Source organism: Eschrichtius robustus, chromosome 7 (assembly GCF_028021215.1).
Source record: "Eschrichtius robustus isolate mEscRob2 chromosome 7, mEscRob2.pri, whole genome shotgun sequence".
Taxonomy (NCBI): domain Eukaryota; kingdom Metazoa; phylum Chordata; class Mammalia; order Artiodactyla; family Eschrichtiidae; genus Eschrichtius; species Eschrichtius robustus.
The window spans coordinates 105066166-105092045 of NC_090830.1; the positions used below are offsets into that span (position 1 = coordinate 105066166).

General features: G+C 36.5%; 1 protein-coding gene across 4 annotated transcripts in view; it reads left to right on the plus strand.

Annotated features, from left to right (window-relative positions):
* Positions 1-25880, plus strand: part of EXOC6 (exocyst complex component 6) — a 207209-nt gene that overhangs the window by 118199 nt on the left and 63130 nt on the right. For 2 of the 4 annotated variants that reach the window (XM_068548217.1, XM_068548219.1), the window contains exons 18-19: positions 15528-15707; positions 25817-25846. In XM_068548217.1, coding sequence (XP_068404318.1) covers positions 15528-15707; positions 25817-25846 — 210 coding nt within the window. The remainder of the gene's footprint in view (positions 1-15527; positions 15708-25816; positions 25847-25880) is intronic. The other 2 variants (XM_068548220.1, XM_068548218.1) reach the window with 1 other exon arrangement.

Sequence of the window (25880 nt, forward strand, 5' to 3'; positions counted from 1 at the left end):
TTTTCAACATCATACAGGAAGTTCTAGCTAATGCAGTAAGAAAAAGAAATAAAAGATATACCAATTGTGAAGGGAGAAGTAAAACCATTTTTCTTTGCAAATGATATGACTGTTTATGTAGAAACTCTGAAAGAATTAAAAAAAAAAAACCTTCTGAAACTAATTAGCAACTATAACAAAGTTTCAAGGCATAAGGTTAAAGTATGAAAGTTAATAGCTTTCCTATTTATCAGTGCATTAAGTGGCTCAAGCTGCCATAAAAAACAAACAAACAAAAAGCCATAGACTATGTGGCTTAAACAAGAATAATTTATTTTCTCACAGTTCTAGAGGCTGGAAGTCAGAGATTAAGGTACCAGCATGGTAGGTACTGGCTTACGGATGGCCACCTTATCACTGTGTCCTCATATGGTAGACAGCAAAAGAGCTCTGATGGCTCCTCCATTTCTTATAAGGGTGCTAATCCCATCATGAGGGCCCCGTTCCTCATGACCTCCTCTAAACCTAATTATCCAAAGTCCCCATCTCCAAATACCATCACACTGGGGGTTAGGCCTTCAACATATGAATTTTGGAGGCACATAATTCAGTCCATAACATTCTGCCCTGATCCCCAAAATTCATGTCCTTGCATCCAAAATACACTCATTTCATCCCAAGAGCCCCCAAAGTCTTAACTTGTTCCAGTGTTAACTCTAAGTTCTTACGCCCAAAATCTTATCTAAATATCATTTAAATCATATATGGGTGAAACTCCAGATATGATTCATTCTAAGGCACAATTCCTCTCCAGTTGCGAACCTGTGAAACCAGACAAGTCATGTGCTTCTAAGATATAACTGTGGGACAGGCATAGGATAGCAGTTCCATTCCAATAGGGAGAAAGAGAAAAGAAGGAAAGGGATGACAGGTCCCAAGCAAGTCCAAACCTTAGCATGGTGAATTTCATTAGATCATAAGGCTCAAGACTAATCCTCTTTGGTTTAGTATTCTGCTTTCTAGCCTTGCTGAGGTGGGGATTGTGCCTCTGCAGCTCTGCCTGGAGGGGGCCCACCCACAAGGCTCTGGGTGGCTGCCTTCTGACCTGTTGAATCTGAGACAGTGGCCCCCCTTTTTGAACCAAGGAGGCAGCTCTGATGATCTCTGAATTACCTTAGGGGTTATTATTCACTTGTCTTGAAGAATAACACATAGTTGTTGCTATTAGCTCTGTGGTCCTGTCCTGTAACATCTAAGAAGTCCAGTAGCCTCCCTTCATTTTCAAATTGGCAGTTTCTGCTCATGTAGTCCCATAATCTCTTATTTATGTGTGTATGTATGTATTTATTTATTTTTGGCTGTGTTGGGTCTTCGTTGCTGTGCGCGGGCTTTCTCTAGTTGCCGTAAGCGGGGGCTACTCTTCGTTGCGGTGCGCGGGCTTCTCATTGCGGTGGCTTCTCTTGTTGCAGAGCACCGGCTCTAGGTGCGCAGGCTCCAGTAATTGTGGCACGCGGACTCAGTAGTTGTGGTTCGCGGGCTCTGGAGCGCAGGCTCAGTAGTTGTGGCGCACGGGTTTAGTTGCTTCGTGGCATGTGGGTTCTTCCCGGACCAGAGATCGAACCCCTGTCCCCTGCATTGGCAGGTGTATTCTTAACCCCTGCACCACCAGGGAAGTCCCCCATAATCTCTTTACCAAGTGATAGTTTAGCTATACCCTTGGAGTTCTCTTGCTCACCTGCTTTCTCAATTTTTGCAGTATGGACAAGTTGAGAATTTTCCACATCTTTAAGTTCTGATTCCTTTTTGCTTAACAATTTTTTATTCAATTCATTTCTCTCTTTTCTCATTTTACTGTAAGCAGTCAGTATGAACCAAGCTGCTCCTTCAATACTTTGCTTAGAAATCTCCTCAGCTAAATATCCAATTTCATTGCTCACAAGTCTGTCTTCCACAAAACACTAAAACATGAACATAATTTAGACACTCTGTATGATACTGTAATGGTGGATATATGTCTTGATACATTTGTCCAAACCCATAGAATATACAGCACCAAGAGTGAACCTTAATTTAAACTATGGCCTTTGAATAATAATGATATTTCAATGTAGGTTCATTTATGGTAACAAATATACCTCACTGGGGGGCATTTGACAGTGGCAATGTGGGGTCAGGAGGTATATGGGAAATCACTGTACCTTTCTCTCAATTTTGCTATGCACCTAAAACTGCTCTAAAAAATAAATTCTATTTAAATTGAAAAAAAGTGAACTCACCCATGTAATTATGAAATCAAGAAATAAAACATTAGGTAAGTAGTATTGTAGAAGCCTTCCTCATCCCTCTTCCCAGTCATTATCTCTGCCTTTCAGTACTGACTCTTAATAGTACTGATTAGTTTTGTCTGTTTGGGGCACTATTTATATGGAATCATATATAGTACATCTTTTTGTGTATCTCACTTCTTTCACTCAATGTGATATTTTGGAATATTTCATTTGTGTTGCTGCATGTAGCTATAGTTTATTTTCAATTTAGTGTAGTATTCCATTATGAAATTTACTACAATTTATTTTCAGCTACTCAGAGACTTGTTTTTGCTTTCTTCTTGATTATTGACTGCAAATGTGACCTCTGAATAACTGAGGTGTTGTTGTATGAATAAAATAAAATTCTTATTTATTTAATTTTTAGTGGTAAAGATATAAATTCATAAACTGATATAATCATACTTTTCAAACTAGTACGGTGTTAGGAAGTTTAAAAATTTCTCATTTAAGTTATAACTGTTACATTATTTTACATATAAAGTTGATTTATTTCTGCTTTGCTATAACACTTGCAATATTACTTCTTGACTGATTAATTACATTTCAACTTCTGATTACTCATGTGCTTTGTACATAGTCTTGTGTTATTGGTGGAGTGTTCCTTTGTACAACTTAGTGTTTTATTTATGCAACTTGGTTGTCATTTTTAAAAGGTATGTGACATTTATTTCTTTTGTCGCTCATTACCACCAGCTTCTCCTTATCTTCCCCCCATTAGAGAGGGCTGCATAAAGCAGTTTCATGCTTGCAGCTGATTTAATACATTTGAATGACATACAGTCCTAAAAGATAGATCAGAAAAAAGCAAAAAGCCAAAGCTTAAATATTTATTGAATAAATAATTAGTTTAATTATACAGAAAAGTAAAAAATGGGGATGCTACTTCGCCAAAAATATAAAAGCTAACAGAAAAAAAAAAGCATTTTTCAGCTCTGTAAGCAAAAGAGGAAGATCACAAAATTTATGGACCCCATTGACACATGAATGTGCTCAGCTTTCTGTTTTTCTGTAATTTATCATCAGTAGTCAGTTACTTACAGCAAGTGCCTCTTACAAAGGTGTGGAAAGCAGAAACAGAATAGGGAAGGAAATGGTTGAGGATATTTTAAAAAGCTGTTTGTATCAGATGATGTGCAAACCTGATCACAGACAACCTAGATTACCTAAGAAGTGGCAGATGCTACACCGAAGCCCCTAGATGTTCTTAAAAACTTTTGAGATACAGAAGTTCCTGAAAACTGGAACGGTAAATATGTAGCACTTGCCTTTTTAAAAGAAAAAGGAGATAATTTGGTAATTTGAGAATTAGAAAATGATTCAATTTATAATGATTTACAACAGTCCCAGATAATCCAGAAGCTGGATTTTGAATTATTCTAGACTCTGATTCTAGTTCAAAACATATATTGCCCTTTTTGGCCTGTTGTTAGAAGTGGAGTAGCTTAGCAAGTGGCTCTGTGGTAAACTTAGGTTTTTCTAGGACCTACTTTGGTAAGGAGCAAGAAATGAAATACTGTGTCCTGGGACTTCCCTGGTGGCACAGTGGTTAAGAATCCGCCTGCCAATGCAGGGAAGATGGGTTTGATCCCTGCTCCAGGAAGATCCCACATGCCGCCGAGCAACTAAGCCTGTGCACCACAACTAAGCCTGCGATCTAGAGCCCGCGAGCCACAACTACTGAGGCCATGTGCCACAACTACAGAGTCCACATGCCGCAACTACTGAAGCCCGCGTGCCTAGAGCCCGTGCTCCGCATCAAGAGAAGCCACCGCGATGAGAAGCCCACTCACCACAGCTAGAGAAAGCCCACGCATAGCAATGAAGACCCAACGCAGCCAAAAAAAAAAAAAAAAAAGAAATACTTTGTCCTATCTAAAGTGAGGCTTTGATTGTGTCCCAAAGGACATTTTAAAAAATAAATTTATTTATTTATTTATTTAGTTTCAGCTTCAGGAGTTGTGCATTGGCAGGCGGATTCTTAACCACTGCGCCACCAGGGAAGTCCCCCAAAGGACATTTTTCTGGGACAAATCAATAATTGCTTGGAACTTTTCATCTAAACTGATAGTTTTGGACTGGGAGGATATATTAAATCATATTTATAGAGCAAAAATATATTTCTCTTGTACTGTGCTAGTTGCTGAGGAAGGGTTGTGGAATGGTTCTTAACCACTAGGATTTTTTAATCTAAAAGGGCAGATAACTACAAAGAAATAACGACAGTGTATAACAAATAGAAAAATGTGGTCCTGTAGACGTGTTTAATTTGGTTTTATACCATTTGGAATCTCACCTTTAGATGAGATTTATGCTCCATAGTCATCCTGCCTGCCACAGTCACCTTGCCAGTCATACTCATTTATGTTTCCCTGCCTGGACCCTGAAGGCATTTGGGTATTGCATCAATTTGGAGCATGGGTAGGATTGCAATCAGCAGAGATGAGGGAAGGGAAGAACTGGTATAAACCCGTTCTTAGAAGCTAGAAAGCTCAAGATAAGAAAGTTCAGAGATCCTGAACCTAAAATGCAGTGACCCAGCAGAAGGAATATAAAATCGTATTTATTTATTTTGTGTTAATAAGCATGCATATTTTGTTTAAAAATCATGTTTGGTTTACATGTGTTTTGAATGTTTCTTCTGGGGGAAAATATAATTCTTTCTCGACAGTTAGTATCAGGTTCCTTAAATTCTGTCTTCAGCTTCTTTTTCTCTCATCTGAGCCTTAGCTTTCTGTGTGCTACTTTAGCTTTTATTATCTTTTTTAAAAAAATATTTATTTATTTATTTATTTGGCTGCATCGGGTCTTAATTGTGGTACTCGGGATCTTCAGTCTTCGTTACAGCATGAGGGATCTTTTTAGTTGCGGCATGCAGGATCTAATTCCCTGACCAGGGATCAAACTCGGGCCCCCTGCATTGGGAGCACAGAGTCTTAGCCACTGGACCACCAGGGAAGTCCCAGATTTATTATCTAACTCTAGTTATCTTAAGAAGAGTTTTGGATTTGCCCCATGGAAATTGTTTAGGTGTAATTAACTGTAACTCCTACAGTAATCTGTATCTCTAATGGAACAGTTAGTATACTATTTGTGACCTGTTGACTTTAGAACTATGAGATTATGCATCTCTGATTTATACTACATGTTGACTATGTTCTTTTATGAAGAAATATCTTTTAGGGACTTCCCTGGCAGTCCAGTGGTTAAGACTCCACACTTCCACTGCAGGGGGCACGGGTTTGATCCCCGGTTGTGGAACTAAGATCCCTCATGCTCCATGGCATGGCCAAAAAAAAAAAAATCAAAGAGTTTTCTAGAACTTTATGAAAACTTCAGTTCTTATAATTAATATAAACTTTCTTTCACTTTTTACATTTGACCTCTTAGTTCATTGTGGAGCAGATCTTGAGCTTTGTTTAATCCAGCGTGTTATTGATCAAGAGGTAGTATATGATTTGCATGTATAAAGGCAACCAAGCATATCCTAAAACCTACAACTTTTATTTTTGAATCACAGTAATATTGTATAATGAAAAAACCTAGTGATAAGTAGCCATTTCATTAAATTAAGTTGAAGCATAAGGAAGCAAATCATTTTTCTTTTTTAATTGATTTTAGGTGCCAAATATAAGACTAAAACAACTTCCCTTAATTGTCACGCTGATATCTAAAATACATAAATAAAAAAATCATAATTTTTAAAATTGGCTCTTCTTTCTGCCTATCTGATTTTTTATGGTGGTACCACCATTTTTCTTGCTTCCTTTCCTGGAAAATCTGGAGTTATCTTAGATGTATTTCTTTTTAACTGCTCCTGTCATATCCCTTCCCGCATCATAACTGATTACTAGGTTTCTATGTTTAGTCTTATCTACTTTTTTCCCTCCATCTATAGTATCACTAGTGACGTTGACTAACGAGTTGGATGCTATATGCTACTAACATTTAGAAATTTCCAGATCAAGAGCATAGGTTATCAAAGCATCATTTCTTTTTTTTTTTTTTTTAATTTTATTTATTTATTTATTTATGGCTGTGTTGGGTCTTCGTTTCTGTGCGAGGGCTTTCTCTAGTTGCGACAAGTGGGGGCCACTCTTCATCGCGGTGCGCGGGCCTCTCACTATCGCGGCCTCTCTTGTTGCGGAGCACAGGCTCCAGACGCGCAGGCTCAGCAATTGTGGCTCACGGGCCTAGTCGCTCCGCGGCATGTGGGATCTTCCCAGACCAGGGCTCGAACCCGTGTCCCCTGCATTGGCAGGCAGATTCTCAACCACTGCGCCACCAGGGAAGCCCCAAGCATCATTTCTTGAATTAAGAGCAGGAAGAAATTAGCTAGGGAGGACACCTTCATTTTGACAATTCCAACTTCATCTCCTGCTTAGATTTTTAAGGCTCAGAAAAATGTCATAGAAGTGTTCCCCTTGCTCTAAATGAGTAATATTAAATGTAACCTTTCTTTTTCTAGAATGTTCAATAAGATGTTTTAAGCCACTTGTATTAATCAAGGAAACTAAAAGAAAATTGACAAGAACTGATAGAAAACCCAACTCGAACCGTCTTAAACAATAGAGGGAAATTATTAGCCAGTATGACTGGAAAGTCCAAGAATAGGGCAGATTCCATGTAAGGCAGAGCCAGCTGCTCAGGAAATGTCACCAAGGACCCAGAGTCCTTCTGTCTTTGAACTCCACTTTATGCAGTTTTGGCCTCATCTTCAGACTGTACATGGTGGGGCAGCAGCTATAGGCTTTCTCCTCTGGTAGTAAAATGGCTGCGAGGTCACAGTTCCAAACCTTATATCCTCATGCTCTATCATCTAAAAGAGTGTGTCCCTCTACTAGCTGCTAAGGAACTCCCTGCGGGTAAGAGGATGACCATGGTTAGTTGGCTTAAACTCATCAGGATCCATCCTTGGCACTAGATCAGTCCTATCCAGACCAAATAGAGCTGTGAATGGGGGCAGAGTGATTTTTCCAAAATGTATCTGGGGACTTTTCCAAGAAGGGGGAATGGATGATAGACAGTAAATCATAGATGCTTACTAAAATACTCAGTGATATTACTACTTATCTTTTATTCAGAACACACATGCCTATGGTCTGTGAAGTCTAGCATGGAGTTTGTGCATATGTCTGTTTAAAAAAGTTCTTAGGGTGATTCTGTTGCACACCTGCGGTTAAGAACCACTGATAGTATGGTATCACTTAATTCTTGTACATTGAAATAAAAAATAGTTCTCAAGTTATGCGGCATACATTTCTGTCTCCAGAGGGCACTGTTTCTTTAACAAGCAAAGGAGGAATTAATTGCTTTGTTTATAAGCTGAAACTTTTAAAATTTAATTTAGGAGTTAGTTGATATGTTCTTGACTTTCTGGTCAGGTCATAAGGATTGAGAGTATTTCAGTTTCACCTGTAGTATAACTACCCAGGAAGTCCAAAGTAATTTTCTTACCAGTCTCTAAATAACAATTAATGATCTCTTTTAGAAATATCTTACCAAATAATTCAGTGTATCCTTGTGTATAAATACAGGAAAAGTTACAATGAAATCTTTTTCTGTGTTTCTTTCCTTGCTCCTATTTCTTTAAAAATAAAATGTAGTGAGTCAGCTCATGCACCTGTTTTCTAATGATTATATTTGTCTGGATTATAAAATAAGCGGAATCCTTAGTCCTTAGCAAAGTCCTTTCAGGTGTTAACTTTAAAACATGTTTCTGGACTTCCCTGGTGGCGCAGTGGTTAAGAGTCCACCTGCCAATACAGAGGACACAGGTTCGATCCCTGGTCTGGGAAGATCCCACATGCAACTAACCCCATGCGCCACAACTACTGGGCCTGCGCTCTAGAGCCCGTGAGCCACAACTACTGAGCCCGCACGCCACAACTACTGAAGCCCATGCTCTTTAGGGCCTGCATGCCACAACTACTGAAGCCCGCGAGGCTAGAGCCCGTACTATGCAACAAGAGAAGCCACTGCAGTGAGAAGCCTGCACACCGCAACTAGAGCAGCCCCTGCTCGCCACAACTAGAGAAAGCCTGCACAGAGCAACGAAGACCCAACGCAGCCAAAAAAAAACAAAACAAAACACGTTTCTGCCTAGAACTGCTGTCCGAAATTTTTCTTTCACACAGCACAGCCACTGACTGCCTTAGATTTCTTTGTTATTATAGCCTGTTGAAAGTATTAATAAGCTTCTAAAAATAAAAAAATACCCCTCTCCCAAACTTCATTTAAATTTATCTTAATCTGGATAGTTTATGGGAAAAGTGGAACCTGTTCTTGATGTCACCTCAGAAAAGTAGATCAATCAGCAAATTTCTAAATAGTAACAACAAAACGTAATAAATAAATTTTGAGTTTTTTCCCTTTATTTTTGCTTAGTTCTTTTTTTAGAAAATTAGTGGGTTTTGAATCACTTTATCCAGAAAGCATATAATGACTTTATTTGACTATAATGTGAATGGTTTCATCATCATCACTTTTATAATTTTTCTTCCTTCAGATAAATACAGCATTTGTTTTCTTTCATGACTTCAAATTTTCTAGAATTTTGGACCCTCTCTCCATCTCAAATTTTGGTTAATATTTTAATTGTCCCATATTGCTTTTTAAAACATCTAGGAAAATGTGAAATAACATCTTCTTTATTTTAATGAAATTCTGTAGAGTAAAAAGGGAAATTAAGTATACCATTGATTTTAAAGGTAGATTTAAATTAGGATTTTAAAAGAATGGCCATTTAAAAAAAAATCTAAAATTTCACCAAGTAGTTTATCTCTGTGAGTTTGGAGGAAAGGGGTCCCTTGATACTGGTTTTTAAAATTCTGTTAGGTATCTTGTTCCCTCTTTGCCTATGTCAGAGGCATCCCAGAAAAGCAAGAGAAATCATATGTAGCAGTCTGAGTGCAGCAGATAGGGAATGTAGTGGAAGATAGGAGCAGTGAAACTCCAAATTTTCTTTGCCTGGTGATAGAAGGGAAGTGGGTTGAGCATTATGGGATGCTTATACTGTTCTGAGCTTTAAGCCTCCCTTATCCAGCTGCCTTCTAGAATTGCAGAGATTCAGTAAAGGTAGTGAGACATGAAACAGAGGGGGCTGATGATGAACACTGCGGCAAAATGCAAAGTGGTAATAATAAACACTTTTATATTGCTTTGAAAAATTGACATATAAGTGGTATCATTAATGTATGTAATGGTTTAGTTCTGTAGGCCATAAGCATTTGCCATCTTGGGTACCGTCCCTAATGCTGTTCAGGAGGCTAAAGAGGGATATATATTATTGCCATGACTCATTGCTGCACATTAAATATGACCCCCTTTCCATCTCACCACTGTTTCATGTTTTAAAAAATTATTCTGTGAATGTTTAATACCCAATTTTTTTCTCCCTTACATGCAAATAACTACAGTTAAGTTAAGCTAACTGGGCAATTTGAAAGGCTTGAGATTATACTAATTGTCTCAATACGCTTCACTTAAGAAACATTTATTGAGCATTACTAAGTACCCAACACTAGTAGGTGCAAGGAAACTAAATTTTTTTGAGCACCTACTAGGTACCAAGTACTGTTAGGTATTTTGCATTAATGGTAGAAACTTGTGTAATGCTCAGAACAGCTCTCTGAGTGATGATGATGCTCTTTTCGTAGATGAAAAACTAGGATTTACAAAAGTTAAGTAATTTCCTCAAGATGTAAAGATGAGTGAAATAGTGGCCATCAAACCTCTTCTTATTTTCTCAAACCCCTGGCCCGTATTTTTTATAGATAATTTTTCCATTATTCATTATTAGCAAGATGGTGATTTTTTTTAATGACTACAGATTTCTTGACTCTTCTGTCATTAAGAAGTGGGGATCTATGTCCCCTCCCCTGGAATCTGGGCAAGCTTGTGACTGCTTTAACCAATAGATAACAGGGAAAACAATGTTGTGAGACTCTGAGGCTAGGACATAAAAGGTAATGTTGTTTCCACCTTAATCCAAGCATGGAACACACATGCTTGGAGGCCTGAGCTGCCATGCAAGAAGTCCAGGTACCCTGTAGCCACCATGCTGTGGGGAAGCCAAGCCATATGGAGAGTCTGCCTATCCAGACATGTGAGTGAAAAAACCTCCAGGTGATTCTAATCCCCTGCTGTGGAGTCTCATTCTCAGCCTTCAAGTCATCCCAGTTGAGGTCCTGGATAGAGTGGAACGAAGTCATCCCTACTGTTCCTTGTCTGCATTCCTAACCCATGGAGTCTGTGAGCATAATAAAATGCCTGTTATGTTAAGTCACTAAGATTTGGGGGGTAGTTTGTTACTCAACAATAGTAACTGGAACAGCAAGTGATATAAACCTTTCCAGCCCGCATGATCTCTCCTGTTTCACTACACTTTTACTACACATGTAGTCATTACTAATTTGTTAATATTTATTCATTCTGTGATTATTTTATTTGTGGTACTTTTCTATCCCAACTAGGTCATAAACTTCTTTGGGGCAGGAGTGATTAAAAAAAATTTTTTTAACAAGTACTCATCAACTGTCTACTCTGTTGCAAGCACTGTTCTAGGTGCTAAGGATTAATCAGCGAACAGAAACAGACGCAAACTTTCTGCCTTAATGGAGCTTACATTTTAGTGGGTGTTTTGTACCTACATTACCTAAGAGTACCAAATTTATAGTGGCTGATACAGTGTTATTGATAAACTCTAATGTTAAACTCCTCAATCTTAAGATTTTTCTGAGTAGATTTGCATTGCATTAGAAATTTTAACAGAGCTTGTTACTGTAGTTAATTTTATTTTGAGTCAGAACTCATTTAGCTACTGTCATATTTAATAATTATTAAAATTTCAGTTAATAACATTACCTTATCTTAAATTCCTGTTTATTTAAAACAATGTTTGTTTTCCTTTATAGTTGAGGAGAGACACTGTTGAAAGTTTTCGTTATCTGTGTCAAATTTGTGTTAGACCTCTGAGTAGGGAGAACAGAAAAATCTTTCTTGGAATTCCTGTTTCAATCCTACTGTGTAGGCAAGCATGCAAATGGAAAGATGTCTACCAGTAGTTAGTTTTCTTCAACCCAACGTGAGTAGTAAGTGGTTAGACATTGTGAAAATTAGAGAGGGAGCCAAGAAAGCATTGAAATGTGAAAATGGTACGTTTTTATTGTCCATGTTTATCTTCTCTTACACTGTTCTTTTTTTGAAAATTTCTTAAGGCACACAAACCAAAATACCAAAGTAAGGGTTCCTGATTATATTTTTAAAAGTTACAATTCAAATGACATCCCTTCTACAAAGCTTTTTATCAAATAAGTAGTAATTATTTCCTCCTTTGTTTACTCAGCATGCTTTGTTTTAAACCTCTAATGTAGCACTAATCATGTTTTGTAATATTGTATCTCTTCCTGGATTGTGAGATCCTTGAGGGTGGGAGATACCTGTGTCTTTGTACTGCTGTTATTCATAGACATGATATAAATGATATATTAGGTTAAGTTGTATTCAAATATATTATGGGACTGATAATGGTGAGTGATACTTAGGTCTCTTCTTAGTCAAGATACGAATCTAAATAAATATTAGTTTTGTTTTTTTTTTCCTTTTTGGCCGTGATATGTGGCTTGCGGGATCTTAGTTCCCTGACCAGGGATTGAACCTGCACCCTCGGCAGTGAAAGCTCAGAGTCCCAACCACTCTACTGCCAGGGAATTCCCAATAAGTATTAGTTTTGCCAGAAATATCACATTGCCGCCACCACTGCCCCCAACCACCATCAAATTAAATCTAGCTCTCAGCTCTACTAGCCAGAGTGGCAAGTTGTCCACCCTCCTTAAGGTGATAAAAGGAATTCCAGGGCCTTTTACAGTCTAAAAAAAACTGAGAGAAAGGCAGAGATTGTTCTAGTTTTAACTTTCAAAATGCTTTTTGTCCAAGTCTATGTGATCCTTTAAAAGAGAAGCATAGGCGTGAAGATCTTTTGCCTTGTTTCCAAAAGACACAATGCCTAATCTTCAGTCCCCCAACATCCCTCATGCTGTTCTGTCAGAGTGCCGCTGTCTGAGTGAGAACCCACAACTCTCATTTCTTCTTCTAGCTTCTTAAGTTGGAAGTTTAGGTTATTGATGTGAGATCTTTCTTCATTTATAATATAGGCATGTATAGCTATAAATTTCTCTCTAAGCATCTCTTTCATTGTATCCTGTACGTTTTGATAGTGTGTTTTTATTTTTGTTTATCGCAAAGTTTTTGTTTTTTGTTTGTTTGTTTACTTGGCCTCACCGTGCGGCATGTGGAACTTCCCCAACCACATTGAATCTGCGCCCACTGCAGTGGAAGCGCTGAGTTTTAACCACTGGACCACCAGGGAAGTCCCTCAAAGTAGTTTTTGATTTTGATCATGATTTCTTCATTGACCCATTAGTTATTTATTGGAGTCTCTTGTTTAACTTCCATATATTTGTGAATTTTCCAACGCATTCTGTTATTAATTTCTAATTCCATTCCATTGTGGTCAGAGAACATACTTTGTATGATTTCAGTACTTTAAAGGTTTGTTTTATGACCTAACATATGCTCTGTTCTGGATAGTGTCCTTTGTTCACTTGAGAATAATGCATGGTCTGCTAATGTTGAGTTGAATGTTCAATAGATGTCTGTTAGGTCTAGTTGGTTGATGTTGTTGATCTAATCTTCTTTGTCTTCTGCCTACTCACATTTGCTGTTGAACCCCTGTAATGATTTTTTCATTTCATTTATTGTATTTTTCAACTGCAGAATTTTTAGTAGGTTCTTCTTTTTTAAAAGTAATTTCTGTCTCTTAATTTATAGTCAATTTTGTGAGGTATTGTTCTCATATTTTTCCTTTAGTTCTTTGGTTATTTTAAATAGCTGATTTAAAACCTTTGTCTTGTAGTGCAGTGTCTCATAGTTTCTTGTTTCTTTGTGCAACTTGTAAATTTTGTTGAAAACTGGACATTTAAAATAATGTAACAGGGACTTCCCTGGTGGTGCTGTGGTTAAGAGTCCGCCTGCCAATGCAGTGGACATGGGTTCGATCCCTGGTCTGGGAGGATCCCACATGCCACGGAGCAGCTAAGCCCGCGAGCCACGGCTACTGAGCCCGCGTGCTGCAATTACTGAAGCCTGTGTGCCTAGACCCCATGCTCTACAACAAGAGAAGCCCTCGCTCTCGCAACTAGAGAAAGCCTGTGCACAGCAACGAAGACCCAACGTGACCAAAAAATAAATAAATAAAAATTAAAGAAAAAAAAAAAGATTTAAAATAATGTAACATAGATGGACCTAGAGATTGTCATACTAAGTGAAGTAAGTCAGACAGAGAAAGACAAATATCATATGATTTCGCTTATATGTGGAATCCAAAAAAAGGGTACAGATGAACTTATTTACAAAACAGAAGTAGAGTCACAGATGTAGAAAACAAACATACGATTACCAGGGGATGGGGGGGCAGGGATAAATTGGGAGATTGGGATTGACATATACACATACTAATAGTAAAATAGATAACTGATAAGAACCTACTGTATAGCACAGAAAACTCTACTTAATACTCTGTAATGGCCTATATGGGAAAAGAATCTTTAAAAAGAACGAATATATGTATATGTATAACTGATTCACTTTGCTGTACACCTGAAACTAACACAACGTTGTAAATCAACTCTACTCCAATAATATTTTTTAAATAAGTTAATTAATTAAATAATGTAATGTGGCAATTCTGGAAGTCAGATTCTCTTCTCTCCCCAAGGTTTGTTGTTTCTTCTTGGTGGTTGTTTCATGACTTGTCTGAATTAATTCTGTAAAGTCTGTATTTTTTGTCGTGTGTGGCCACTTAAGTCTCTGCTTGGTTAGCTTAGTGGCCAGCTAATGATTGGACATAGATTTCCTTAAAAACCTGGAACCAGTCAGTCTCCCAGTCTTTGCTAAGGGACTCTCTGTGTGTATTGGGGCATGCCTTCAGCAATCAGGCATTTGACAACTCTGCATTAGCCTTCACTTCCTGCTTGCACAGAGCTTCAGGGTCAGCTGTAAATGAGAGCTTAGAGCTTTCTCAGGTCTTTCCTGAGCAGGTGAACAGCCCTACGCATGTACATAGTCTTCTAGGTTCCCAGGAATATGTCAGAGCTTTTCAAAGCCATCTATGGACATCTCATTCCCCAGTTTTTCCTATTAAGCTTTTTGGTTAGCTTATTGTATACCCTAGCTATTATCCACCACCTAAGGTATCTGTGATGTTAAACAATTGCCTATAATTGTTTTTAACAAATGCCCCCAAGAAAAAGGCTTTCTGCTCTGGGCAATCCCCAGTTTAGGTCATATAAAGACATCTCTGCAAGTGATGTCTTCCAGGGAACCACCAGATAGGTCAAATAATGATAATTTTCTGGGAATGTGGCTTTGAAGGAGCTCCAGTCCATTCTGCCCCACTTTGTTCACTGACAGGCTGCTGGTTTGCACCACAGTTGTGGGATGTTGATTTTCAAGGATACTGTGGAGCTGGATCCGGGCAAGGAGAGTGGGAATGGGGCACATCAAAACATCACAAAGCTTGTTTCCTTACCAAGATTCAGAAAGTTTTCATGAATAATGCTGCTTGAATTGCTACAAGTTTTGAATTAATTTCTAGACTTCTGGAAAAATTGATTTTTGACAACTTTTGCTAGTTTTCTTGATGCTTTTATGGATCAGAAAATGTTTGTATATCCTTACTCTGCTATTTTTGCATCACTCCCTTTGTTTCTTTTCTCCTCCTTTGAGAAGTTAACTATTTTGTGGGCAGCAGCGGGGGTGGGGGGCTCTTTGACTCAAAACACCAGTAAGTTTCATTTCTTCTGTGTTAGTCCAACTTAATTTCCCTCAGTGAGTCAACGGATGGGAGTGGTCTTCTGCATTCTTGACAACTTCCGTTTTCCATTTCTTAGAGCTGTGAGAACAATTCAGAATTGATAACTAATAAGTTCTACTACCAGATAAAGACGAAAAAGGTGATAGTAAGGTTGGAAAAAAAGTGATATCTACTCAAATAAATAGAGTACTTCCAGCCAAAAATCCAACAGTTTTCTTGGACTTTGAATAAATATTTAAAATGTTAGACCAAAGAAAAATAAAAAACAAAATTTAGAATTTTAAGAAAACTTGTTTTATTAACTGCTTCTGTAACTGTTTCTTACTTTTTATGTTGTCCCCTGTCAGGATGCCCGACATGCAGCAGAAGGAGAAATATATACCAAACTTAATCAGAAAATTGATGAATTTGTTCAGCTTGCTGATTATGACTGGACAATGTCTGAGCCAGATGGAAGAGCTAGTGGTTACTTAATGGATCTTATTAATTTTTTGAGAAGCATCTTTCAAGTGTTTACTCATTTGCCTGTAAGTATAAAAAATTTCAAAAAATTGTTATAATTTTGCTTACTAAAGTATATTTTAGAATTCAATTTTAGTTGAAGGCTTACTTGTTTAAACCAACTTCCTAGCTTGAATATTTCTTTTCTGTTTTTACAAATCAATTTGTGAAGAATCTTAGCTATTTTTTATTGAGTAAAAATTGGTATATAACATTTATATAAATTTCAGATGTATAACATTATAAATCAATATTTGTATACACTACAGTGACCACCACCATAAGTCTAGTTACCATCCCCTTCACCCACTTCACCCTCCCCCCAACCCCTACCCCTCTGGTAACCACCAATCTATTCTCTGTATCTTTGAGTTTGTTGTTTGTTTTTGTTTTGTTTGATTCCACATACAAATGCAATCATACAGTATTTGTCTTTCTCCATCTGACTTATTTCACTTAGCATAATACTCTCAAGGTCCATCCATGTTGTCACAAATGGCAAGATTTCTTTCTTTTTTATGGCTGTATAGCATTCTGTTTTATACATGTGCCACATTTTCTTTACCTATTCATCCATTGATGGACACTTAGGTTGTTCTCATATCTTGGCTATTGTTAATTATGCTTCAGTGATCATAGGGGTGCATATACTTTCACATCTGTGTCTTCTGTTTCTCCAAATAAATATGCAGAACTGGAACAGCTGGATCATATGGCAGTTCTACTCTTAATTTTGTGAGGACTCTCCATACTGTTTTCCACAGTGGCTGCACCAGTTTACATTCTCACCAACAGCATATGAGGGTTCCCTTTCCTCCACATTTTCTCCAGTACTTATTATTTCTGGTTGTTTTGATAATAGCCATTCTAACAAATGTGAGGTGATATCTCATTGAAGTTTTGATTTGCATTTTCCTGATGATTAGTGATGTTGAACATCTTTTCATGTGCCTGTTGGCCATCTGTATGTCATCTTTAGAAAAATATCTATTCAGATCTTCTGTCCAGTTTTTCAGCTGTTTTTTTGTTGTTGAGTCGTGTGAGTTCATTATATATCTTGGATATTAACCCCTTATTGGGTATATGATTTGCAAATATCTTCTCTCATTGCCTTTTCATTTTGTTGATGGTTTCCTTCACTGTGCAGAAGCTTTTTAGTTTCATGTAGCACATTTGTTTATTTTTGCTTTTGTTTCTCTTACCTTTGGAGTCAGATCTAAAAAAACATGGCTAAGACCAATGTCAAGGAGGTTACCTCCTATGTTTTCTTACAGAAATTTTATAGTTTCAAGTCTTTAATCCATTTTGAGTTAATTTTTGTGTATGGTATAAGATAGTGGTCTAGTTTCATTTTTTTGCATGTGGCTGCCCAGTTTTCCCAACACCATTTATTGAAGAGACTCTCCTTTCCCCACTGTATGTTCTTGGCCTCTTTGTTGTAAATTAGTTGTCCATGTATGTGTGGGTTTATTCCTGGACTCTCTATTATGTTCCACTGAACGGTGTGTCTGTTTTTGTACCAATACCATGTTTTGATTACTGTGGCTTTGTAGTATAGTTTGAAATCAGGTATCATGATACCTCTTTAGTCAGTTGTTTGAAATTTTAATTTGTTTTACTTTTTAACCCAAATAACTACAACTCTCTTTCCACCAAACCCCAAAAAAACCCCTGAAGTTGACAGCATAGGCTTAAATAGAAATAAACTCTAATAGGAGTAGTTTTTATGAAAGTCAATGTAATCAATGCCTTTTCCTATCAGAAAAGGCCAAGGAATTGTTGGATATTTTTAGGCTAGAGATTAAAAGTAAAATAGGAGCATTGTTCTATACTAATATATAGTCATAGTACATCTATATCTTGAATAATCTGTTGATGAAACATTAAAAAAAAAAGATGTAACAGGGACATTTGAGCGTGAATAGGCTGAAACACTGGATTCTTCAGAAGAGGGATGCAAAGGGAATTCCCTGGCGGTCCAGTGGTTAGGACTCTGCACTTTCACTGCTGAGGGCCCAGGTTCAGTCCCTGGTTGGGGAGCTAACATCCCACAAGCCACATGGTGCGACCAAAGGGGAAAAAAAAAAAAGGAAGGCAAAGATCAAAGAGGTGATGGTAGGGTGCACATTCTCTCATTAGGTATATTTAAAAAAATAAGAACTACTGTTAAAATGTGAATGGAATAGTTTTGTACAAATAAAATAGGGAGAAATTTTGACCTTTTTAATCTCATGATAAGATGTTGCTAGACACAAAAAAGTTTAATATGGAGCCTACCCAACTGCTTCCAACCATCTCCCTTGTTTAAAATGAAAAAAAAAAAAAAATGTTATTCTCCTCACCCTTCACTCTTTCCCCATCGAAGGGCCACTTAGAATAGTTGAAGGAAGGTGTTGCAAAAAAATAAATAGAAGAATTTCTTAAAGAGATTTTAACAGTGGATTTGTGCCAAAGAACTTTTAGAAGCTTACCCAGGGATGGTACTACATTCCTCACTGTTGTCCTTGAGTTGAAAAAGGGAACCTGTATGTATGTGTGTGTGTGTGTGTGTGTGTATAATTTTTATATCAATTAATTTCATAAAAGTATGCATTAAATAATTGTTGAATTAATTTGAATTCACCTTGTCAATGTAAATCTCCGTGCTTCCAGCCAAAACCAATCCTCAAGAATAAACACATGCACATGTGTGCACACATACACAAGATACACACACGTCATGTTTCTATTGTTGCAGTATCTGCTTCGCAGCTTGACATGAGATGATGGGTAGGGATTTTGTGCATAACTAGGGTAAGATTAAGAGAGGTTATATGTTAGAAATGTTTGGGGTTAATGCCTCACCTCAGGAGACTGACATCTAGAGGGAAATTCTGCTTTTTCATAGGACATACTCTGGTGACATTGAGAATGACAGACTCCTGTCACTCATCTGATCTATTATGATATTTTGTGTAGTTTTAGGTGAATCTTTGTGTGCCATTTTGGATTTTTATGTCATCTAACATGGGTTTTTCTGCAAAGGAAATACACTTTTATACAATGTAGACCAACAATAAATGTAGAACATGACCAAATAAGAAGAAAATTATAGTTTACAGCTAGGAAAAGAAAAAAATGGTACTAACAACAGTATATTCTTATTCAAGGGATGAACTAAAAGCATAATTCCAATGCAAAAATATTAAATTATTGCCTATGGTAAATTTTAGCAAGATTGATGATTATATTATGGCTTAGTGTATTAATTCTCTGAAATCCTGAAATTGTATAAAATATCCAGTTAGTTTGTGTTCTTTCGAGCAAAGAACAGAGGCAATGTTATTAAATGTATTATTTTTCTAAGCAACATATGGCATTATATAAGCTACCATTTTTATTTAAATGTTTTAAGCTGAAAATAAATCCTTATCTTCAGGTTACCTTTGTACCCAGATAGAAAGAGGGGCCAGTTTTGGACTCTTTCAAACTAAAGGAATCTTCAGAAGATATTTATTTATCACAGTCAGTCCCAAGTCGATCAGCTTATCCATGTATAGACATGAGGAATTACATGGGGGAGCTAGTTTTGGCTCCATGATTTTTGGTTTTGGCAGTGTTAATAAACAATGCCATGAGTTTGAGTCAATGGGAGCTATGAAACCAAGGGTCACTCTTTCAAATAGTGCAAATAGTGCCAGTACTGCAAATAATTGGACAGAGAAGTAGGTTCTGTGGGATAAAGATGACTCTCTCACCCCCAACCCTAAAAAATACCTAAGACTTTTAGTTTAAAAGCTCCATTCTTAGCTTCATTGCATATTTATTTTTTGTCAGTCCCTACCATTGTTGCAAAAGAACATTTTCTCCATTAAAGATAGACATGATATGTAGTTGCTGACCACATTGCCTAGTAAAAGTTCCATTCATTCTAGAAAAGTTATAATCCACCTAATAGAATTTTGTTCTCTGCTCACAGGGTATGAGAACAATAGAAGTTAATGGATAATAATGGTTTTGATGGAGCCCGGAGAAAGAACTTTATTGTTTTCTCTTTTCTACTACACTGTGGTTGTGGTAGAAAGCTGCAGGATTTGGAAGATCACCACTAATGTCTGCTTTAAATACCTCCTATCTCTGGGGTTGGATGCGTGAGAGTATTGGTATATTACTTCCCTCACCTGTTTATCTTAAGAGTCATCCAGTGCAAGCCTATGCAGAGGACGGAAAAATAAAGAGCTTCCTTGCTTCCATGTTAAATTATCTCCTCATCTGCATTTCCCTGTGCTCTAGCAGAGAAGCCAGGCTCTCTACTGGCCATAGGAATTAACAGCAAGCTAAAAGACAGTATGTATAATCATGATGTTAAGCTGCCCTGCTAAATATATTATCTGCCTCAAGGGAACTTGCCATTTTATGACTCAGAGCTAGACCCATTTATCTGTTATTGTTCTTAGGGACCAGGGTGATGAAGGGAGGAGAGCACAGGGTGGTCTTTAGAGTTAGAAGGACTTATGTTGGAGCCTGAGATTTTTAATTTCTTGGCTCTGGAATCCTGGCAAGCTGCTTAACCTCTCTGAGACCCTTTCCTTCTGCAAAATGGGCAGAATCCATTTTTCCCATAGGACTATCAGAGGATGAATTAAAATCGTGTGTAAAATAGTTGACTGGCAGGGTGCTTGACATAAAGTAGGTACTGTTAATAAATGTTAGTTTTATCTTTCCTTCTCCTTTCTTCCTCTGTTGTTTTAAGGCCCTTTATAGTATTAGTTTTATTTTAATATCTTTTTGCTTTTTTTCCTTGTATTTATGCCTACATTTTTAGCTTGATATTATTTAGCTTTGAGTTCTATACTTTTGCATTATATAGTCATTTAAAAAACTTCATTAATTGTGAAAGATACTCTAAAGCATGTTTATTTGAATAATTATTATAGCTTGACTGCAGTGCTTACAGTGGCTAACAGTCAGATGCTAGCTAATGCCAGTGAAGTATGATTAGTATATGGAATGAATACTATTTTATCCCCAAATCAGTACTCTTGGAATCAGCAATTTTTAGTAATTCAGATGTGTAAGTGACCCTTCTTGTTTCTAATAATTTTTTCCCTGACAACTAGAAAGTATTGCTAAGTATAGAAGAAAATAAAAATTACCTGCTGTTATCTTGTAAAAGGATAACCACTGTTAACATTTTGGCATGTATTCTACAAGTCATCTTTTTCTATGCATTTATGACACTTATTTTTACGCCTAAGTTGTAAGCTTTGTGTTTTTTTAAATAAGATTTTATATTAGCTAGAAAATTTAAAACCAGAAGAATTTTTAAAAGCATTCAACATTCATTCACCACTTACAAGTCTATAAATAGAAGAAATTGTTGAGCAACTTGAAGTTATCTAGTAATTCTTCATGACTGCCAAATGGAACTCAGTAACCTTTTACTGTGAATACAGTACCACCTAAAGACCCAGCACTGATCTGCTGCTGGAAAGAACACTTAACATTTCTTTCTTTCATAAATGCTAGTTATGTATTTGTTTCAGTAAAGATGTTTTATTGACTTACAACCACTAAGGGATATATGTAAATGATGAATCTGGTGCCACTGAATTTTTAATTTGCATTTTTTATTTCCATAAGTAGTTAAAAAAATTATGCTTTCTGTAAGTGAGAAACAAATATATATATCCAATAAATGAAGATGCATGATTTAGCCAGAAATGGATAGTGTCTAACTTTTAAAACCATTCTCTCCTTAAGAATTTTTTTCTGAAGATGCAGCACTATATTGAAAGTTCTGAGATTTGGGGTCTAGGCCTGATTCTTCCAATTAACCAGCATTATGGAAGTAGACAAATCATTCAGTCTCTGGATTAATTTGCTAATGTCTGTTTTATTTCATAGAACTGAAAATAAAGGTTGTTTTGTTTTAATATACTTTTATTTCAGTTAATTTGTGTACATGATAATAAATCAAGTTGCCCAGAAGAGTCTGGGATGGAAAATAACCTCCTCCCCCTGTCCCCCCCAAACCCCAGGCTACCATTTCACCATATGTTTTCATTTCTTCTGGTGGTTATCTTAAAAAGAGAATGTCTGTTAGTCCCTACTGTGAAAGATAAGGCACATATAGCAACCTCTTGCTTCCCCCTTTTTCTTCCATTCATTGTTACATTTTGTTTTATTTCTTCTATTTATCATTTCTTTATATAAAATGGTTATACTCCTATTTTTTGTTCCTTTTCTTTAGTCAGTATCTTAATCCTCTTCTATGTAAGGTAAAGGTATTAGCCTCCCTACCCTTCACTCTATCAGTTCTTCATCTGCTATTTTCTGACAGCTACAGAGGCCTCTGTCTCTACTTTGTACCAGTTACTCTCTAGAATTGCTGTGTAGCTGTTAACCTAGGACTTTCCTTCTCTGCTCTCCAGGGTTGGGAACTGTTTCCTGGATTCTGCCTGTTTTTTTTGCTTCACTGGTTGGTTTTGCTAAACTGCCTCAGTAGTTTCCTCCTATTTAAATCCTTGCATATCATGAAATACCTTCTTCTGTCCTCATGTTTGATTGATAGTTTAGCTGGTTATAATAATTCTAGGTTGAATAGTTTTTCTCTGACAATTTTTATTGCATTCCTCCATTGTCTTCTGGCATCCAGGTTTCAGGATCTATTTTTTATTCCTTAATATTCTAAAATGTCATGGGATGTGTGGAGATGTAAGCTTTTATTTCATTCACTTAGCTCTTTACTCAGTGGTCCCTTTCTGTCAAAGCAGAAATTCAGTGCAGGAAAATTCTCTTTTATTATTTTTTAGATAATTTCCTTCCCCCTACTTTTCTGTTCTCTCTTTCTTGGACTCTCATTAACTAGATTGGTCTTCTATATCTATTATCCTTTCCTTCATTTCCTATCTCTTTATCATTTTTTATTCCCTGTTTTGGGAGAATTTCTAAATTCTGTTTTCAGTACTTATAGAGAATATTTTAGTAGTTGTATTTTTTAATTTTTAAGGAATCACTTCTGTTTTAAAAGTGTTCCTTTTTCCTAGAATACTGTTCTCTCTCTCTTTTTTTAATGGATATATCTTTCAAATCTCCCTGAGATATTAGAGGGTTTTTTAAAGAAAGTATTTTCTGTTTCTTGAATTATCTCTATTACCCTCGAATAGGCTTTTTGTTTCTTTGTTTTTCTCATTCTCTTTTAACAAAGAGGACCTGGAATGCTGATATAGGTTTACTCTGCTACTGTATAAATACCCTATTTTTTAATAGATCTTTTTTCCCCTTAGTAGGAATCTGACTGGAATTTTTTTTTAATTTGGGAGGCATTTTGCCTAGGATTCTTCACCTTAGAGTGAGCAGGTGTGGAGCTATCCATGAGATTGTGGTTTCCTCTCTTCAGGGCTGACTTCATGGATGTGTAACCTGTGCTGTTGCACGGGGTCTCGAGTTTAGAAGGGTCCTGCATGTGGGTTGGTCCTCTGCTGGCGTCTTGAAATTCTTAATAATTTTTGAACAAGGGACCCCACATTTCCATTTTGCACTGAGCTCCACAAATTGTGTAGCCTTCTCTGCCTCTCTTTCCATTGTCATGACACTGTGCCAGATGAGGAGGGCTTTTTCTCCCCTCCCTCCTTCCTGCTCTCTCTCTTTCCACCTATACCAGGAGCCTCAGCTCTCCCCTTAAAAGTTCTCTCATTATGGAAAATGCTTGTGCTCTGTAGTTAGGGGATCACTGGCACAGTTGTTACAGAAATCTTCAGTTACTTTCCCTGTTTTCCGTCCCATTTCTTATTTCTGTCCTCTCTCATATGCGCAGCTGGACCTCTAATGCATACCTGACTCCCAGCTCCACTGTAGTTCCCTGGTAGCATATAATGGGCAGTTGCTTTCTCTTCTCTATTTAATCTGCTTTCTGTCTTCTAGAAAATATCCCTTGATGAATTCCTCCATACAACTTCATTTTCTCTGTTGTTAAATATTTTATTCCTTTTTGTAATTCTGTGCTTTTTGTATCACTTATATCTCAGGATCAATGGGAAGCAAACACATAAACTTAGTCTACCATCTTGATTTTGAACAACTTGTTTCCTTCTCTTTGAAGTAAAGTGATTGGATGAGTTCATCTCTAAGGTCCCCATATCTAAAATTTGTTATTAAATGTTATACAGGTGTAAAGTCCCAACCTAAACTTAGATTTATTCATTCTGGCACCTTATTTTCTCATTTAGCTCTTCCCTTTTATGTTCTTTGGTTCATACTTTTTTCCTGAGTTAACATGTGCATATAGATGCACATGTCCTTTGACTTCACTGAAAACTGCTAAGGAGAACTTTAATAGTCAGTAGTACAATCACAGGCTTTAATCACCCTTTTATGTGACACAAGAAAGAATTGTATTAAAAATACAAAAAAGGTTGTATTTTAAAAATTGTGACATAGGTAGCGTTGAATACATTTTAGTGCTTTCCTTATCAAATGAAAACATAACCATATATTTATTGTATATATATGCTTACAAATTGTTTTTTCTTATTGGTATATTAATTTTTAAATAATAATGATAACGTATAATATTGATCTGATGATTTATTGACTATAACATACAAAAATTGTATAATGTGAACAATGATGAAAACATCACAAGTCTTATGACTTACATGGTGTTTATGTGTTAAATGTTGTTTACTGACTTTTATTGACTGAGTTACTAAGTCTTAGCTAAATTTCATCTTGACTCTATGACTTTTATATCTCACATACAATTTTATACCTTTACATACAATTTGAAAGATTTTGGGAAAAATAGTTGAATAAAATAACTGTGGTGATGGGATAATTTTACTATTCCAAACAAAATTTACTGGAAGTTAAATCTAGAAAGGACTTAGAGATTATCTAGAGTCTAGCCCAGTCTTTCAGAAGAATGAATTGTCTGGCTAACACAGCTGCCAGCCCACTGCTTACTGGGGTTAATTACAATAATCTGCCTGGCTAGTTAAGTGTCTTCTGCCTCCATTTCTGCTTGTGGTTTCTCCTTTACTCATTGTATGTTTGGCGAAGAGGACACCTTCCCATATGGAGGGCCACCTTTGGTGTAGGCTATACCAGATGTTCAACTGTCACTAATAAATAGATTTTGAGTTTCATTGACCTAATATAATAAGGTTAAATCCATGTTTCTGGGTAAATATCTTTTTCTAAAAAAAAAAAAAGTAGTGCTTAAATATTACATAGTTTATTACTGGAATTTGAAAAGTAAATTAGATCATTTAAAAAACAGTATTTTAAGGCTCCTTAAACTTAATTTTATTAATCATTATTATTTTAAGGAATTAATATTTAACTAATTTAGTTCGTAATATCTTAAAAGAATAAGCCAGTACCATGTATTTAGTACAAAACTTCAGCAGGGGCTGATATGTATTTAAATTGAGACCAACGATTTGGTTTTTGCTTTGACTTGTCACTTCTTAGGAGAGAAAATATATTTAAGTGCTTAATTGTAAGATGATTTAGTGTGCCATCTTTCCTTAAGTAATTTATTTTAAGCTGCATTAGCAGAGTATGTGGAAGCATAGTGGCGTATCCTTTCTAAGCATCTTCAGAGTCATTTATTAAGTATAATTTTCTATGTGTAAAGAAATAGACATTTTATTTCTTTTTGTATTAAAATCAGTTGGGAGAGATACTTGTTAAAAATTCAGATTCCAGTGCTTGCCTCTAGACCTAACTGAACCAAAATTTCTGGAGCTTAGAAATCTACCTTTTTTTGCTTAAAATTTGAGAATAATTGTTCTCCAGGAAAGAACGCTTTCAATGGGCTGGTGTTTTCTAAATTTGCTGGTTCAGTAGACATTTAGTAACTGCTAAAGTTCTCAGTATTTTAATGCTGACTAGACAACGTGATTAGGTAGACAAAAGTTTGGAGGACAATTCATCTGATTAGTGTGGGTGTAAAAACTCACCTGTAAATCTTCAAAATAAAATGATAGTCACATTTATGTGATTAATTAATGCTTTTAAATTATAGCAACACACAGTCAGCTTGCTTGTCTAATAGTGTATTTTGCTTTGCTACTTTGAACACCGCTTCTGTTGTTATTGGAATACATTTTCCTTTTTTATTTGATTGCCTGTCTGGCTTCCTTCTCAGACTAACAGCAATGATCACGCAGCCATGTCGGTAAGTAGATACAAGCTAAAGCTAGCATGCGAAT